Here is a 17,710-nt window from a genome sequence, read left to right on the forward strand (position 1 = left end):
GGCCAGTCAGAAGATATCAAGTGTTAACTTGTGAAATGTGTGATAAAAAATGGAACAAGCTCTTATTTTGTGTACAGTATAAGGTGTACCAGCAATCTGTACACATTATACCATATCATATAGAGCAGTGGTCTCCAACCGGTAGCTAACAGTCATAATTGGGGTAGCTCAGCCTGTGTGTGAGAGTATAGAGTGAGAGAGTGTATGTGGCATGTATGATGTACATATGTATGGGTGTGGTATGGGACTCCGACAGTCGGGATCCCGACAGTCATTATCCCAACGTTGGGATCCCGACTGCCTGGAGTCAGACAGCATGGCGAGCGCACGCCATGCCACGCTGTGGGCATTCTATTCTATCTCTATGGGGGTCGTGGACCCCACGAGGGAAAATAGCGGGTGGCCATCGGGCACCCAGCTGTCAGCGTTTTGACAGTCGGGATCCCGACGTCGGGTAAACGACTGTCGGGAACCCGGGTGTTCAATGTGCATAAGTGTGTGGTACTGTATACTATGTATGAATGTGTGAGGTGTGCAGTATCTATGTGCTTGTACTGTATGTATGTATGTATGTATGATGTTCGTGGTGAGGTATACTATGTATGTGTGCATGCAATCTGTTTGGTGAGCATGTTTGGATGTAAAAAAACAAAAAAAAGAAGAAGAGGTGTGAGGTGCTCCAGTATGTATGTTTGTAGATAGTGTGCTATTTATATAAGTATGTTTGTGCAACGTCTATATGGCTATAGTTGCTGTGTATTTGTATGCGTGTGGAGGCAGAGGCAATCATGGGAAAGACGTGCCTATATTACAGATGACTCTGGAAAGCAGGTAAAGCATTAAGGAGAGATGGGGCAAAGGAGGAGATGTGACCATTGCCAGAAGCCTTCTATTGAAGTTGTGTGTGAAATGTAGAGCACTAACATTCTTATATATTACGGAAATGGTCACTCTTACTAAAATTGTGACTGTGCAGCTCCCTTTTGTCATAGATTAATGTTTCATACATCTAAACCTTCCTAGACAAATCTACAAACGTATAATTGAATGTTTGTGTGTGGATGTTCCAGGATAACTCTTGAATGCTTTAAGTAATACTGTAGTCTTCAAACTTTGTCCCTTAAGATGATAAGGTATTGTGCAATCTAAGTTCAAAGATGGGTTTAATCGGGGGACACCTTAAGGGTGCGGTCATAAGGGTTCAAGCTATTTCGGTTTTCATACATTGTGATGTGTCGATGGAAAGCTTATGACTTTCTGAATACAACCAGGGCTGCGGATAGCGCAACTGGGCCCTGGCAAAAAAGGGGTGAGGTCAATACAAGGGGGCGTAACCACACCCCTGGGTAGCATGTGCTGAGCTGGGGAGAGAGACTGTGCTGCTGCAGCAGCCTCTGCTGTCTACGCTCATTGCCCGGTCTCTGCAACGGGGTAGGGGGGCGCGGGACCAGAGACTCTCCATCCAACCCAGGCCCATGTAAAAAGAAGTAGCCGCTCCCCCCCCCCTCTCTCTACAGCACTGAATAAAACACAATAAACAGACTCCCTTAAGTGGACCCTTAACCCCTTGAGTGGTGGGTTTTCCTGGTGCAGGACAACGTTACCAGGACAGGGTTTGTCCTGCCCCAGAAAAAAAACACCACAGAAGGGGCAGCCATTGATTTCTGCTGTTTGCAGCCACTTGGAGAAGTTCGGGGCCCCTTGGGGAGGCTCTGAAGTTCAGGTGCTCAGCCATTCAGGCATTCCTGTGTTTGGACGCCCGAATGGCTGAGCGTGGATGCAGGCCCGATCCTTCTCGAGCAGCGACAAATTGCATAAGAATAAAAAAAACTTTCACGCGCCCATCGGATGGGCCTTAAAACTGAGGGATTTTTCACCATTTTATGGAGCACTAAATTCCATCCAGCTGTTCTTAGTATTAACTTGGGGATAGATAGATATAGATGGTGTATGCTATTGAGAGCGCCTGAGAGTAACAGCCATACCTTTAATAAGGTTTAACTAAAATTGCATATACTATATTAAATGGATTTTTATTGAATAAAAACAAAGACAAACACTCACATGTAGACATAAAAATCCATTCTAAAAAAGTAGACAGAATATTACAAAGACTTTGTTTAATCAAGACCCTCAGTAGATCACAGGCATAAGTCTTCGGGATTCTGCAGCAGATCATTAACATGGAATCTACGTGAAATCAGCAACCGTACATCATCCTGACAAACAAGGAAGAAACAGCTATGAGAAAAAGGCTATGTACTGCCACTCTGTGTGTACAAGTTCAATAAGAATTAGAATAAATGGATGTGACAGTTCTGTACAGCATGCAAATGTTACCACTATGTAGGCATCCCCCCTGGGTTCAAATTTGTGAGTGGCACTCCTGGCGAGTGCCATCCTAGTCAGCCACTAATTACAGTTTTAGTGGAGACTTTAAAACCATGATTAATCCTGGGTCACAGGCAACACAATATCTGCAGTCAAAGTCAGAGGATATTTTTGGAGTCATGTTCAGAGGAGACTGCATTACAACAGTAGGTAGGCACAAACTTATTCACATATGAAAACTGAAATGCCCAAACACACACCATCAGCTCCAGCATTTTTGAAAATAGGCCATGGAAAAAGTGTTACAGTAGAATATCTCCTACTGAATATTACTGTAGATAGATATTTTTATAGGAAGAGATAATGTTAACAAAACTAAGTCTATTTAAAACATTATAGGGATATGGTCTGAGAGCCATTTTATATAAATAGGAGTATTTTAAATATGAAAATTCCATACTGTGGAGGTGTAATGGGAAAATATGTCCAAATATTCCCCATATGGATCACTCTAGAATGAAAAACTTTCCAAAGCTTGTACTCAATTAGGCCTCTAATGGCGTTGCCTGAATATCCCCAAGAGTGATCAGTTTCCATGAATTCCAAAGCTCCTACAAGGGCCTGGGCAATTTGTACCCATTGCCCCCACCCTACCTCCTCTTGGCTTTATTTTTATTTCATTTGCAAGGATCAGCAGATTAATAAAAAAACAAAAAAATAAAACACTACACACGTCTCCGTAAAGTGGTAAATTAAAAAATTTGCAGAGCTGGGATTAATTTCAGTTACTTACCACATGGGTCATTTGCTCCAAAGCGGGCAGCAGAAACACAAGTTCTTTATCTCTTCTGCTGCTTGTCCACCGATGCACAGGAATTCTATTGGTAATCTATTGATAGAAGATATGCTAAAATAATAATGGGTATTGAACAGAAGCAGTGCATAAAAGGCAGCAGTATCAGCTTAGGATCTGCAGACAGGATGAACTTACATGGTAGGGTAACGTGTAAGCAACTGCATCAAGTGCAACAGTTTTGGACAGATCTCGATTTAGAATACGCAAATCCTTCACATAATGACCTGCGACACGGACACAGCGGTCCTGGTAAAGCCGGTGTCTGGAGAAAAGTCAAAACACTGAAGTATAATGATGCGTTACCAACTGGCCATAGTACCGAATAGATACGGAATCATTGCATGTGTATAGGTCGGAATAACCTCTCACTGAAAAATCTAAGTGTGGAAGACTTTTTTTTTTACATACTTTAGTAGTTACAGTAATTTATCCTGAGCAGCATATACTGTATATTATAGGAATCTTCCATACCTAAACTTATGGTGACATTTAATAGAATGAGATTTTTAGTACGGTTCTGAAAAAGCACAAACATCGCATTTTTTTGAATTGCACATTTTTTTTTGAGAAAAAAAAAAAAAAGGACTTTCATGGAATGCGAATAGAGGCATGAAAAATGCGATGTGATGCGATGTTGCAAGTAATGAAAATGTGCGATTTGTGAAAAAATATGGCATGGGGTCCCCCCTCCTGAGCATAACCAGCCCTGGGCTCAAAAGGGCCTTATTCTGGTTGGTTCGGATGGCTCTGAATGCGTACGGCCGGCAGTTGGTGTTTGCGCATGTGCAGAGGCGTATCTGCGCATGTGTGAACACCGGGCACGTCTGAATACGGAGTGAATTCTGTACAATCCAAAGAGGGTGTGGAGAGGGGCGTGAAGGGCTGTTTGGGCTCATTGCCATATGTGTACGCCCCACGTTTCATGGGAGTTCCCATGAAAACACAAGGCGTACGTATGGTAATGCAGCCGTGACACACGTGTGGGGGGCGGACATATGATATATCCGGATGGCAGCTGCCCGCCCATATCCCTGCTTTTGCATGTAGAAATGCCAGAGTGGTCTGGAGCACTTGGTGCTGCCTGACCACTCGGTCCAGCATTCGATGGTTGGCGACCATCGAATGATGGAGGAGGTTCCCACACATGGAGGAGGTGTTCACATGAAAAATCCACTACGGAAGGCGGGGCTAAGAACACTCGGTTCCCCAGTCCGCAAATACGCATCCATCCGAAACAAACCAGAATAAGGCCCAAAGAGCTGGTCCTGGTTTTAGAAATTCAGGGGTCAACCCCCCCCCTCCCCCCCCCCCCCCAAAAAAAAAACAACATAGGGGATCTCCAGGATTTCTAAAACCAGCACCAGGCTTAAGGGCTGGTCCTGTTTACCAAAATACGGGGGACAAAATGGAGTAGGGGTCCCCCATGTTTTGACAACCAGCACCAAACAGCCAACAGGGTAATGCCACAGCTTGGGGAAACTTTTTAATCAAGCAATCATCCTCATAGCTGGTCAGCCCTGGCAGGTACCTGGAGGAGTGGGGAAGCCCGGTGCCCTTGGGGCAGTGGGCCCCAGGCTTATAAATGGTTAATATTAGATTAAACTATTGTGTATTGTTGTGGAACTGCAAGTCCCAGCAAGCCTGCACTGCATGCAGGGATTTGGAGAACCACAAGTCCCAGCTTACGGGGTATTAAAGGGCCCACTGGGTCTTGTAACATGACAAATAGTGAAGAAAAACGCACACAAACAGTATATTTTAATTACACACTACATTCATTCATTCACACATACATACAGTACATTACTTATGGATTCCCTTGAAGGCCTGTCCTCTTTTCCAAGTAGAATCCAAATGGGTACCTGACTCACAGGCCCTCCATAGCCGAACGCAGACAGGCCTTCAAGGGAATCCATAGGTAATGTGTATGTGTGAATGAATGTAGAGTGTAATAAAGTTATACTGTTTGTGTGTGTAAGAGTGTGTGTGTGTGCTTTAATTTTACAATTTGTACTTTTGTGAAACTACAAGAACCAGTGGGCCCTTTAATGCCCTGCATGCTGGGACTTGTAGTTCCATAACATTACACAATAGTTTAAATCTAATATTATCCATTTATCAGCCAGGTGCCCACCACCCCAGTGGCAATGGGGACAGCCCGAGCCACAGCCTGGGCAGGGGTAACTCTGGAGGGGAGCCTTTATTGGGGGGTACCCACTCCTCCAGGGTCCATGCCAGAGATGACCAAATACGGGGATGAATGCTTTGGCCGGGGGTACTTCAATAAAAAGTCCAAGTCCGACCTCCTCCTCCCCCCCTACCCTGTTGGCTGGTCAGCGCAGGTTAAAAGAGCCCTACTCATTTTGTCCACCGTATTCTGTAATCGTGACCAGCCCTTGTGCCTGGTGCTGGTTTTAGAAACCCTGTGGAAACCCTGTTTTTTTGTCCCCTGAGCTTCTAAAACCATGACCGGCTCTTCGAGTACGGGGCTGGTTCTGCTCAGGAGGGGGGATCCCACAATGCATTTTCTTTTTTTCTTTCATTTTTTACTTTTACAGATTTTTTTTTTTTACGACAGAACCATGCACAGATTGCACTGGTCTGAGCAGGTTTCTGTCAAACAACATGTTGAACTGGATCTGTTTTGTGATTTAAGGTAATGTTTTCCCCCCAAAAATTGAGAGTTGTATACTTTTTAATGGAAAAATATCCATATGCAAACAAAATCAATAAGTCAGAATGTGCAATTTACGCGGCAAAAAAATGAGATTTTTTTTTTTTTACTGCAAATCGGGCCCTATTAAATTTCAGAATAACGTGCAAATTCAGCTGGTTTTACACTAACAAAAAAAAAAATAGCAAGAGCTGAAATCTCATCCTATTAAAAATGTCACCCTTAATGTCACAAATGAATAGAAGAAACTTGGTAAAATGGCACCTTATTAGCTTCTTCTGAGGGTCCAGGATATTCACAATTGCCTCTGCATATTCCTTTTTTGCTGTGGTAAAAACGAATATCTGCAGGAGATAAAAATCATTGAAAAATACCGTTACCAGGTCACCATGTAGTTCACATCAGATTTCGCTCTCAGCTCTGCCAGTACTGAGCAGTCCTAGTCATACTTACCTACTTTTTTGTCTCCTCTCTGGGAAGGGTGCTGGATGACCTCCCCATAGTCATGATTCGGACAGTCAGTATACCCAGTGGCGTAACTATAGCGGCACCGCAGCCCCCGTGATGGTGGGGAGGTGCTGACTAAGTGTGGGCACTTTAGTTCTGCGGGCACTATTGTTATGCCCCCCAAGCTCACCCCCACCCCCCTTGCCGGTGCAGCATCACAGAGGAGGTAACAGGCCTGCAGGGAGAGCGGGGGTGGAAGGAATTGGCAAGTAAATAGCAGGAAGAGACCAGGCAGTGCAGTGGTGCAGCATTAGCTGGAGCAATGGCACGTGTTCGGCATCCTGCAATGGCTGTGAGATCAGTGAAGGGGAGAACAGAGCTAGGAGGACTGCGAAGGAGAGACACAGTGCCTATGCAGCAGCGGGGACAGACCTGATGAGGGCCGAGCATCCAGAGCCTCTCGCCCACGGGAGCTGCGGTCTCAGGACACAGCGAGCGCCTCCTCCCAGTGACGCACTATCCAGGTACCACCTTGCCTCCCCTCCCTTAATCTGTCCCAGCCATGTGGGGGTCTCTTAACTGGGGTGGGAGGGGGCGCTGAAATTTTCCCAGCAGGCAGTGCAAAATTTGTTGTTACGCCACTGAGTATACCATCGGAATCCCGACTGTTAAATGCACAACAGTCGGGATCCTGACTAATACTGCTTTCACATTGCAGAAATGGGTAATGACACAGTATTCTTAAATGGGACTTTAAAACGGGTCTGAGCCTTGAGACCTTTCACATTGCAGGTGAAAACAGTTTTAAAAATCATTTAATACCATTCAAACATTCAACCCGTTTAACCCCCAAGGGACACGTTTCAAGCCATTGAAATAGAGCTGTTCAAACTGCCAAAAAAAACGGCTTTAAAACGTGTAGGACTCTGCTTTTTAACCGTGTTGAAATACCGGTTAACTTTAACCGGTAAATCAACTCTGGCACTTTCACATTGCAGCCTTAAACGTTTTAAAATGGAAAAAAAACGGCAATATACCGTTTTAAAAGTGCGATGTGAAAGGGGTATTACAGGGGCTATTCTCCTCATAGAAGGAGTACAGAACCTGTGGCTAGTACAGCGAATCCCTGAGTTCACCAGGGGCTTCAATGCACTCGCACCCATCAGAGTACTGGCAGTCGGGATTCAGAGGCCAGTATACTGACCACCAGAATCCCGACTGTCGGGATGCTATACCACACCTTTCTAGGAGAAGCCCAGGGTGGAGACACTGCATGATAATTTGGGAGGTGTGGCACAACAAATTCATTATTTGGCTCTGCCCCAACACACAAATATGAGCAAACTGGTCTGCAGTAACGGGTGAGTGTAAATTATGTAATTCAAGTCATTTAGCTCTGCCCCCTTCCTGATTGTGATTAGCGCACCATCCTGCACACTTTACTCGGATGCGGGCAGGATGTGGGAGAACCGATTACTCTTCCCGTGCTGTGAGGGCTTACCTAAAAACAGTGAGTCTCTTAGGAGGGTGGGTCATAGTATTACCACAGAGTACCACTACTGGGTGACCATGTAGCTCACGTATCCTGACACTGTCAGTATATACTTATATGTGGATTGGCACTTTATGAGCACCACTTAGTGTATGGTGCCCAAGAACAAGATCAGAAGTTAATGTGGGATGCTTTGCCTGATAGGAGTCTATTCGAGTATGAAGAGCTGTTTGAGTAAAAGTTAAAACAATAGTTGCTATAGACTTGCTTAGCCATTGGCTTATTATACTGGCTTGGGCATTGACAGTGGAGACAATGTTGCAGTAAAAGGATACAGAACTGGCAGAATTCCAAGTAGGAGACAAGCAAGAGTTAGGAGGAGCTGCAGATACATCAAGCTCATTTGCAAGCATGTCGAGACTGCCCAAAGCCTTATCCTGGCAATTCAACTTGCTTATATGGGGATATGGTGTGAGTCCCAATACACCCATGTAAACTGAAAGGGATCAGGCCCAACGCCATTAAAGGTTGACTTCCTGGGGAGTGATCAGGAACTTGGTGCTTTTCACCCGATATCATCCGGATATAAATTAAAAAAAAGATCTAGCCTCACAACACTAATTATCAGTTTACATTTATTTATTCATCTAAATAGTGACAGAAATTAGATTTTTTCTTCATCTTTTGAGACAAAACATCTCTTGGACTAAAATAAGCTGGACCCTTGGGAACTGAAAGAAAGAAATCCACAGTGCCAATAACATTGTCTGTCTGAAAAACAAATTCATCAGGAACAATTTAGACCAGTGATTTCCTATGTACTCACCTCATATATTTTACTTAGTGTCTCAAGGAATTCCCTTACATGGGGCCGTAGCTTCAGATATACCTGAGACATAGGAAATATTGAGCAACAATCAATCAACTGGAGTCAATATTTTAAACAGTCATTCCTATATTGTTGAACATTAATTGGGGGTCTGAAGGGAAGTGCCCGGATTCTCAAACATCAATTTAAACTGCCACCAACCAATGAAATACATATCGATAGGGAGTAAAGCCTCTTTTTCATGCGATATACTGCACATGGTCACTTCACCTGGTTCCGGTGAATACTGCAGACCTACAGTGTCTAGCTAGACGTGAATAGGTATACCCCAAAAAGTTGACAGGGTCAAAAGGTCAACATGCCTTTTCCATGATTTTCTTCTTTTCAAACTGGCTTGTTCTTACTCCACCATCCATGTCGTCATAGAGGGCCAGATTCTCTAAGCTTCAAAAGTGATAAAATACCTCTGCACTTCACGCCAAGGACCCCAAAAGCTTACCACCTTGCCCATTGTGGACTTTCAGTTACCAGGTACCCCCTTGCTCTAAACCACAACTGTGTGGTGGACACTGCTCTACAGGCCCCCCTCCAATCCATACACCATCTAGCCAAATTCAGCAGGAGGATCATATGAGCAGAAGCCCCTTCTCCAGTGTTTTTCCATCTCCTGGCGGACACCGCACCCTGGACTCCCCCTGGTGGCTATATCCCAACATAGTCCACTAGGGCAAAAATTACCAGTGGAACAGCGGAAGCCCATGGTTTACTTCTACCTCCAAATGGCCACACGAACCGTGACTAAAAGTGAGGATAAACATCGCTTGTTACATAAGTGGACTTACTGGATCCGAAGGTCACTCAGTACCGGTAAAGTGAACTTACCTGTGACCCACTGTACCCCATTGCCCCCCGTCCCCCTGGGCCAAATCTATTGTCCTGTGGCGTGATTTTAAAATTTGTTTTATATTGTGTAATTGCAATGTGCATCTATTGTATATGTATAATTTTAAAGCAGTAAATTGTTTATATTTTCATAACTTTCTGGTTTAAGTTCATTTCTCAGTTATAAAGCTGGCCATACTCTAGGGCTGGGGTAGCCAACCCTAGTCTTCGAGAGCTACCATGTGATGTTTTGCAGGTCTCCTCACAGAATCACAAGTGAGCTAATTAGCTCCATCTGTGTATCTTTTAAAATGTGTCAGTGATTAATGAGTGCACCTGTGCAGCAGCTAGGTTGTCTGGAAAATGTGCACTGTTGGTAGCTCTCGAGGGCTAGGGTTGGCTACCACTGCTCTAGGGTATATGCATGCAATTTGGACACTTTTTTATGCAAATGTAGCAATCAATCACATAAGTGTCCAAATCACACACATTTCACAGCAAGTCCGATGTGATGTGTGGTCCCATGTGCATCTCACTGGAGCAGGAGTCCCACCGGATGCAGAAGCGATAAGCAGGATCGCATCCGAGCCGGACAGGCTTGATGGTACCACATATGATATATCGCATTCGATCCTGCCTACAGGCGCTGCGTATCCCATCCCCATTTTAAATTTACCATGGTCTACAAAACCAGGTTCTAATAGCAGTTGTTTTCCAGAGAATCACCAGTGTACGCTAGAGAGCTGGATGGGATCAATGCAACTAACCTTATAATATTTATCTTGAAAAGGGGTTCGGAATGTGAATTCTGCATCAGGACATGGAAGGAGTGAGCTCACAACCAGTACGTCTTCCTGCATTATGAGAGAAAGTTCAAGAACATTACTATTTATGTTCATCGTGAACAAATTGCAGACAACTGAACCCCAACATTCTCAGTAATGTACTTTTTACTAAAATCAACTAGAGACAGCTGATATTTCTCATTATCCAATTAAAACCTTTTTCCCAGACAGTCCATGTGATAAGGACCTGTGCTGACAAGGAGAAAACTGCTTGGCGTTGCAGTCTTTAAAAAAAAAAAAAAAAAAAGGTGCACAGTACGCAGGTACCGACTGTACAGTACGCAGGTACCGACTGTACATGCACATGTGCAGAACAGGGACCTATAAGAGCCCCGGGTTCCAGGAGGAAGCTGCTTTTCTACAGTGGGGCAAGACATCCATAGATTGTGTTATGTTTAGGGAGAAGCTTTGTTTTCTCAGCTATATCGTGTGTGTGTACCCCATTGAAAACAATGGTGTTGCTGAAATATGCAGAAACAAATGTAAGCAGGTAAAATATGTGATTTATCGGCTTTTGGTCTAAAGGTTTGGCTTCTCCAGCTAAAATGCTAGAGAACAAGCCATTAAGGTTACAAAATAGACAACAATATGGACTATACTGCATATATTGTCCAGTGTGGTTTACTAACGACTCCCTGCCGCCTGTACATGCAACTCAATCTGACAATATCATCAGCGACTGCATATACAGAGCAGGGGGCAGGTGACGTCATTGCCCGATATCGGTCAAGGTGTACGATCAATATTCTAACGTGGCACTACCGATGTAGTTAACTATTTATCAGCGACCAAGAGAATCACCCAGTGTGTACCCAGCATTAGACTATGCTCGCAGTTTCCTACAGAACTGAATCCTTCTAAAAAGGTGCCTACAAACGCATCGATCCCGGCGTGCGTTCTGTGCTAAACTAGCACACATAGCATCGCATCGTATGCGATGTGCATGCGATGCGATGCGATAAAAAGCTAGTACAAAAAGTATGTGCAGCACATACTTTTTGTACTGTGCGATGAGGTGCCGCAGGAGCGCGCACCCCATCGCATAGCATCGCCGGGATCGGTGCGTGTGTGGGCACCATAAGCTCTACAATTACTATACTATAAACGTGCACACACGAGCTGATAGCTGAACCTGCCCTTACGCTGTATTTGTGACATTCTATACTGATGTCCTGTTGGCTAAAAATGTACTTACAGCACTGCCTTTACCAACTCTTAGGGTCTCTAAATGATCAGTTATTGGTCCAGTATTCTTCTCACTAGACACAACATCCTTGAAATACATTTTGTTTTTCTGTATTTACCAAAACTTACTTGTTGATGACCAGGTCTGGAACATAGACCCTCACATAGCGCCCTGTATCTATAGTGTGGGACATTGCTGAAAACAGCCACATTTTAAACTACATAAGGCAAAGGATTTAAAAAAAAAAAAAAAAAAAAAAAAAATTCTCATCCATAAATACACACTTTAGTTTAGGCAGTATAGGCTCCCCTTAAAAAATCAGTTAAACCTGAAAACACTGTATTTGGTGGTGTGATGGCTTTCCCCATATGCACAAGCTCTGGAAAGCTAAACATTCCAGAAGCCTGTGGGCATCTTACTGCATACTTCTCAGAGAGCAATCCGATAAGGTTGCCTCCCAGCATTCCCCATGGCTTCCACATGCGCTGGTTGATGGCTGCATATATGCGCAAAAGAAATCCAGAGTCATGAACTTGGAAGTCATTACACCCTAAAGGACAGTTGTTATCACAAGAACGGTCCTTTGTTGTATGTTTTCATGCATACAGCATTTAATAATGCCCCTATGCATGTAACCTGTGGATAGATATATCTATAGATATAGATATATATCCTATTCCATATGGGATGCTCGATACATCCCTTCTTTTGTAAGAAGCCGCCAGGCAACTAAGGAAATGCTCACGTACTTGAACAAAAATGTCATGTTTACCAAGTCCAGCACGAGTGTCATCTCTGGAGCGCTGCGAGTTTTAAATGGGATTTCATTCTTCCTCTGCCATAGATCACATGAAATGGCTTGTGCATTGCAGATAAACTTATATCTGAAGAAACAATCAATCATAAAAAAAAAAAAAATACAATAATCAGAAACAAAAGAGAAATTAACTTCAACATTAACTGTACTCCATAATAATCACCACTCACTGATTGAATTCCTCTCCAGCCTCATCCTCTGGGAGGTGGCTAAAATATATGCAGTCTGGATCAGCAGCAGCATGTACTGCATGGTTAGGTGGGCTGCAGCCATCTAAAGGGTAAGAAAGATGGATGATAATTAGATGAAAAGGTCTGATGTGTGTTTATTTGCAGTTTGTTATATAGCGCACATTTACATCAGTCCCTGCCCCAGTGGAGCGTACAATCTATATTCCTTACCACATGCACACAGACATTCTAGGGTTAATTTGTTGGGAGCCAATTAACCTACCAGTATATTTTGGATTGTGGGAGGAAACCGGAGTACCCGGAGGAAACTTACGCAAATACGGGGAGAATATACAAACTCCGCACAGTTAGGGCCATGATAGGAATCGAACCCATGACCTCAGCGCTGTGAGGCAGTAATGCTAACCATTACACCATCCGTTGCCATGATATTTTCAGAAATGCATCCATCACCTACCAAGTGCATCAGGTTGGTTACATTGCCCATAGTAACCCTTAGGGCAGGGCTGGGCAATTGTGGCCCTTCAGATGTTGAGGAACTACACATCCCAGGATGCTTTGCATTAGTTTTGCTATCTGGCCATGCTGAAACTGATGCAAGGCATGCTGGGATGTGTAGTTCCTCAATATCTGGAGGGCCTCAATTGCCCAGCCCTGCCTTAGGGGGTAGGCAGTCATAATGTTGGCATGGTCCGACAGTCAATTTTAGGGTTATGCTACAGCCAGGGTTAGGTCTGCAATCACCTAAAATGTTGACCATGTTGACATTCTCAGAGTGCCCCAACATCTGTATTAAGCTGCCCCTACACGCCCCGATGCGGGCGGGCGTTGTGGGCTTAAATAGCACGGATCACATCACATTGCATTGCCTGTGCATGCAATGCAATGTGATGGGAACTAAGTACAAAAAGTATGTGCAAGCACATACTTTTTGTACTGTGCGATGAGGTGCCAGTTAGGTCATCCATTTAGCACTTGGAATTTGGGTCCTTCCACTTCTGTAGTTCTGGCTTAGCCAGTGCATGGTGAGTAGTGGGTGGGCAGTTCAAACTAACCAGTCTGGAAGTGGATAGTGCACGTAACACCTTATGGAATAAAAAGCTTTAAAGATTCAGTCTGCTACTGTAGTCAATGGCCACCCATCTCAGAGTGGCAGTATGCAAGCCTGATGGTTCTGTCACCTATACCTGCTGTCAAATATGGCTCTGCTTCCACCACGCTTCTTATTGTGGGGTACTAAACAAACAAGGAGACAGCGGCCCACCTTAAGTTCGTAATTCGATTGTTTATTTTCCTCCTCACTGATTTACTATCCCAGATATGCTAATGTATTTTGGATGTAGGTGTATATTTGTATATCTGTAGATTTCAGTAAAACTTTGAAAGCGAGAGAGGACACACACACACACACACACACACACACACAAATAAAAGCTAACCACATATTTAACATGGACATTATGGGGGGCTATGCAATGTGCCGCCACTATTTCCGACGTGGGAATAGCGGCGGCTCCCTCCTATTCAATGCGAACATTAACGACAGCATTGATGCGGGATCAAGGCAGAACGAGCCCGACTTCAGAAGCCCGTTCTGCTGATAACGGCCATGGATTTTCGTTATCCGGGCCGCAGATCGACAATCCACGGTCGTTTTTGCGGCCATGACCCCTTTGCGCCCATCGCCAGGCGGGACATTGAATCCCGTCTGTCGTTATGTGGTCGATCTGACTGCAAATGGGCCAGGATCACGGCTATCGGCAGGGATCGACAGCCGTGATCCCAGATTGCATACCCCCCTATGGATAGTCTGAAAGGTATTTAACCCCTTCCTGACAGAGCCAGTTTTTGCGTTCCTGACAGAGCCCTTTTTTTCAAATCTGACATGTATCACTTAAGTGGGATTAACTTTTTTTTGCTTTTACTTATCCCAGTGATTTTGAGATTGTTTTCTCGTGACACATTGTACTTCAAATTAGTGGTAAATTTGGGTCGATACAGTCTGTGTTTTTTTGTGAAAAATACCAAAATGTCGTAAAAAAAATTGAAAATTTAGCAATTTGCAAAATGTTAAATTTTCTGCTTGTGAGACAAATAATCATACCACTCAAAATAGTTAATAACTAACATAGACCATATGTCTACTTTATGTTTCCATCATTATTTCAACTTCCTTTTAATTTTTTTGGACACTAGGAGGCTTAAAATATGAATAGCAAATTCTCAAATTTTCAAGAAAATTTCAAACACTGATTTTTTTAGGGACCAGTTCAGTTCTGATGTGACTTTGAGGGACTTGTAAGTGAGACACCCCCATAAATGATGCCATTTCAAAAACTGCACCCCTCACAGTATTCAAAACAGCATTTTGGAAGTTTGTTAACCCTTTAGGTGTTTCACAGGAATTAAAACAAAGTGTAGGTGAAATTTCAAAATTTCATTTTTTTTGCAGATTTGCAATTTTAATACATTTTTCTAAGGAACACAGTAGATTTTACTAGAGAAATGTGACTAAAAATTGATTCCCCCAATTCTTTTGTTTTCATAAATATCCTATATGTGGCCCTAGTGTGCACGTTGACCAAACCACAGGCTTCATAATAGAAGGAGCACCTACTTGATTTTGGAGCCTCCTTTTTATGAGATTATTTTTTAGGCACCATGTAGGTTTCTAGGCACCATAAGATGCTAAAAGTTAGGAACCCCCCCACAAGTGACCCCATTTTGCAAACTACACCCCTCAGGGAATTCATCTAGGGGTATAATGTACATTTCAAACCCCCAGGGGTTTCACCAATTTTGATACAACTGGGCAGTGAAAATGAAAAATTAAATTTTTTACACAAAAATGCAGTTCTGGCTCAAAATTTTTCATTTTCACAAGGAATGAAGGAGAAAAAACACCCCAAAATCTGTGCCCCAATTTCTCCCGAGTACGGCAATGCCTCACATGTGACCAAAAAATACCATTTGGGTGCATGGCAGGACTCAGAAGGGAAGGAGTGATTTTTGTATTTTGCAGCTCAGATTCTGGTGGAATTTTGGTGGGTGCTATGTCGCATTAGCAAGACCCCCAAAGCACCAATACAGTGGAAGCCCCCCACAAGTGACCCCATTTTGCAAACTACACCCCTCAGGGAATTCATCTAGGGGTATAGTGTACATTTCAAACCCCCAGGGGTTTCACCAATTTTGATACAACTGGGCTGTGCAAATGAAAAATTACATTTTTTTACACAAAAATGCAGTTCTGGCTCAAAATTTTTCATTTTCATAAGGTATGAAGGAGAAAAAACACCCCAAAATCTGTGCCCCAATTTCTCCCGAGTACGGCAATGCTTCATGTGTGACCAAAAAATGGCAGGACTCAGAAGGGAAGGAGTGATATTTGGATTTTGCAGCACAGATTCTGGTGGAATTTTGGTGGGTGCTATGTCGCATTAGCAAGACCCCCAAAGCACCAATACAGTGGAACCCCCCCACAAGTGACCCCATTTTGCAAACTACACCCCTCAGGGAATTCATCTAGGGGTATAGTGTACATTTCAAACCCCCAGGGGTTTCACCAATTTTGATACAACTGGGCTGTGCAAATGAAAAATTACATTTTTTTTACACAAAAATGCAGTTCTGGCTCAAAATTTTTCATTTTCATAAGGTATGAAGGAGAAAAAGCACCCCAAAATCTGTGCCCCAATTTCTCCCGAGTACGGCAATGCCTCACATGTGACCAAAAAATACCAGTTGGGTGCATGGCAGGACTCAGAAGGGAAGGAGTGATTTTTGGATTTTGCGGCTCAGATTCTGGTGGAATGAATGGTGGGTGCTATGTGGCATTAGCAAGACCCCCGAAGCACGGTGAAATGATGAACCTAATAATCCATAGATGTGTGGTATATTTTAAAACACTCCTTTATACATAGGCCGGGTTTGTCGGGGCAAGTGTCACACTGGAAAATAGTTTGCTTTCTTATTCCCTTTTTATAGCAAACTTTGCACCTTTTTTGTGTCCTGCCCTTTTTTCCAGTGGAGGGGATTTCATCAGGAAAATGCTGCCCTGGTACAATACGGGGGCCAGTACTAGAAGTACTGGGGCCCTCTGCCTGCTGGTTCCCAAATATTAGGCTCTTTATGACTTCCTCTTGAAAGTGCATAAATGTCCCCCTCTGGCTAGTAGAACGGAATAGCATGTAAGCGTTATACAGTGCCATCTGGATGATATACACGGCCAGCTTCTTGTACCAGATTTTTGTTTTCCGCAGGGCACTGTACGGCTTCAGTACCTGATCTGAAAGATCCACTCCGCCCATGTACTTATTGTAATCCAGGATACAATTATGTTTTGAGGTGTGGGTACTGGTACTTCGTACAGGGACGGAGGTGGTACTGTCTCCGTGAATTGTTGTCAGTATAAGGACATCCCTCTTGTCCTTATATTTGACCAACAACATATTTTCGGTGGATTGTGCCCTGCTTTCACCCCTTCTCATTACTTGGGCAATGTGCGTTTTTGGGAGGCCTCTTTGGTTCTTGCGCACAGTACCGCAAGCTGCTGTACCTCTTGAACCAAGGGCCTTAAACAGGGGGATGCTAGTGTAAAAGTTATCCACATAGAGGTGATAACCTTTATCCAGGAAGGGGTGCACTAAATCCCAGACAATTTTTTCACTAACACCTACGAGGGAGGGGGGGCATTCTGGCGGTTCAATTCTTGAATCCTTCCCTTCATATACCCTAAACCTGTGAGTGTACCCTGAGGTGCTTTCACACAGCTTATACATTTTTATGCCATACCTTGCCTTCTTACTGGGAAGGTACTGGCGGAATTTAACCCTTCCTTTAAAATGTATAAGGGATTTGTCTATGCAAATGAATTTATCTGGGATGTACATCTCTGCAAATTTGGCACTGAAATGATCAATGACCGGCCTGACTTTGAATAGCCGGTCAAAGGTGGGATCATCTCTGGGTGGGCACTGTGCATTATCGTTGTAATGCAAAAATTTAAGGATTAACTCAAAACGAGTCCGGGTCATGGCCATACGGTAAAGTGGGGTGCTGTACAGAACATCTGTACTCCAATATTGCCTAATTTCTGGCTTTTTTACTATGCCCATATGAAACACCAGACCCCAAAACGTCATCATCTCTACTGCATCT

At 43.7% G+C, this 17,710-nt stretch overlaps 1 protein-coding gene across 2 annotated transcripts in view; it reads right to left on the reverse strand.

Moving 5' to 3' along the window:
• The window catches only part of LOC146074676 (CTD small phosphatase-like protein 3), a 75,418-nt gene that overhangs the window by 11,097 nt on the left and 46,611 nt on the right, over window positions 1–17,710 (reverse strand). For both annotated transcript variants that reach the window (XM_083183074.1, XM_083183065.1), the window contains exons 5-12: window positions 12,530–12,632; window positions 12,315–12,426; window positions 10,279–10,365; window positions 8,627–8,689; window positions 6,126–6,205; window positions 3,323–3,449; window positions 3,125–3,220; window positions 2,065–2,219 (exon numbers count right to left, since the gene is read on the reverse strand). In XM_083183074.1, the coding sequence (XP_083039200.1) occupies window positions 2,142–2,219; window positions 3,125–3,220; window positions 3,323–3,449; window positions 6,126–6,205; window positions 8,627–8,689; window positions 10,279–10,365; window positions 12,315–12,426; window positions 12,530–12,632 (746 nt within the window). In that variant the 3' untranslated portion in view covers window positions 2,065–2,141. The remainder of the gene's footprint in view (window positions 1–2,064; window positions 2,220–3,124; window positions 3,221–3,322; window positions 3,450–6,125; window positions 6,206–8,626; window positions 8,690–10,278; window positions 10,366–12,314; window positions 12,427–12,529; window positions 12,633–17,710) is intronic.

Source organism: Crinia signifera, chromosome 1 (genome assembly GCF_055691185.1).
Source record: "Crinia signifera chromosome 1, ASM5569118v1, whole genome shotgun sequence".
Taxonomy (NCBI): Eukaryota; Metazoa; Chordata; class Amphibia; order Anura; family Myobatrachidae; genus Crinia; species Crinia signifera.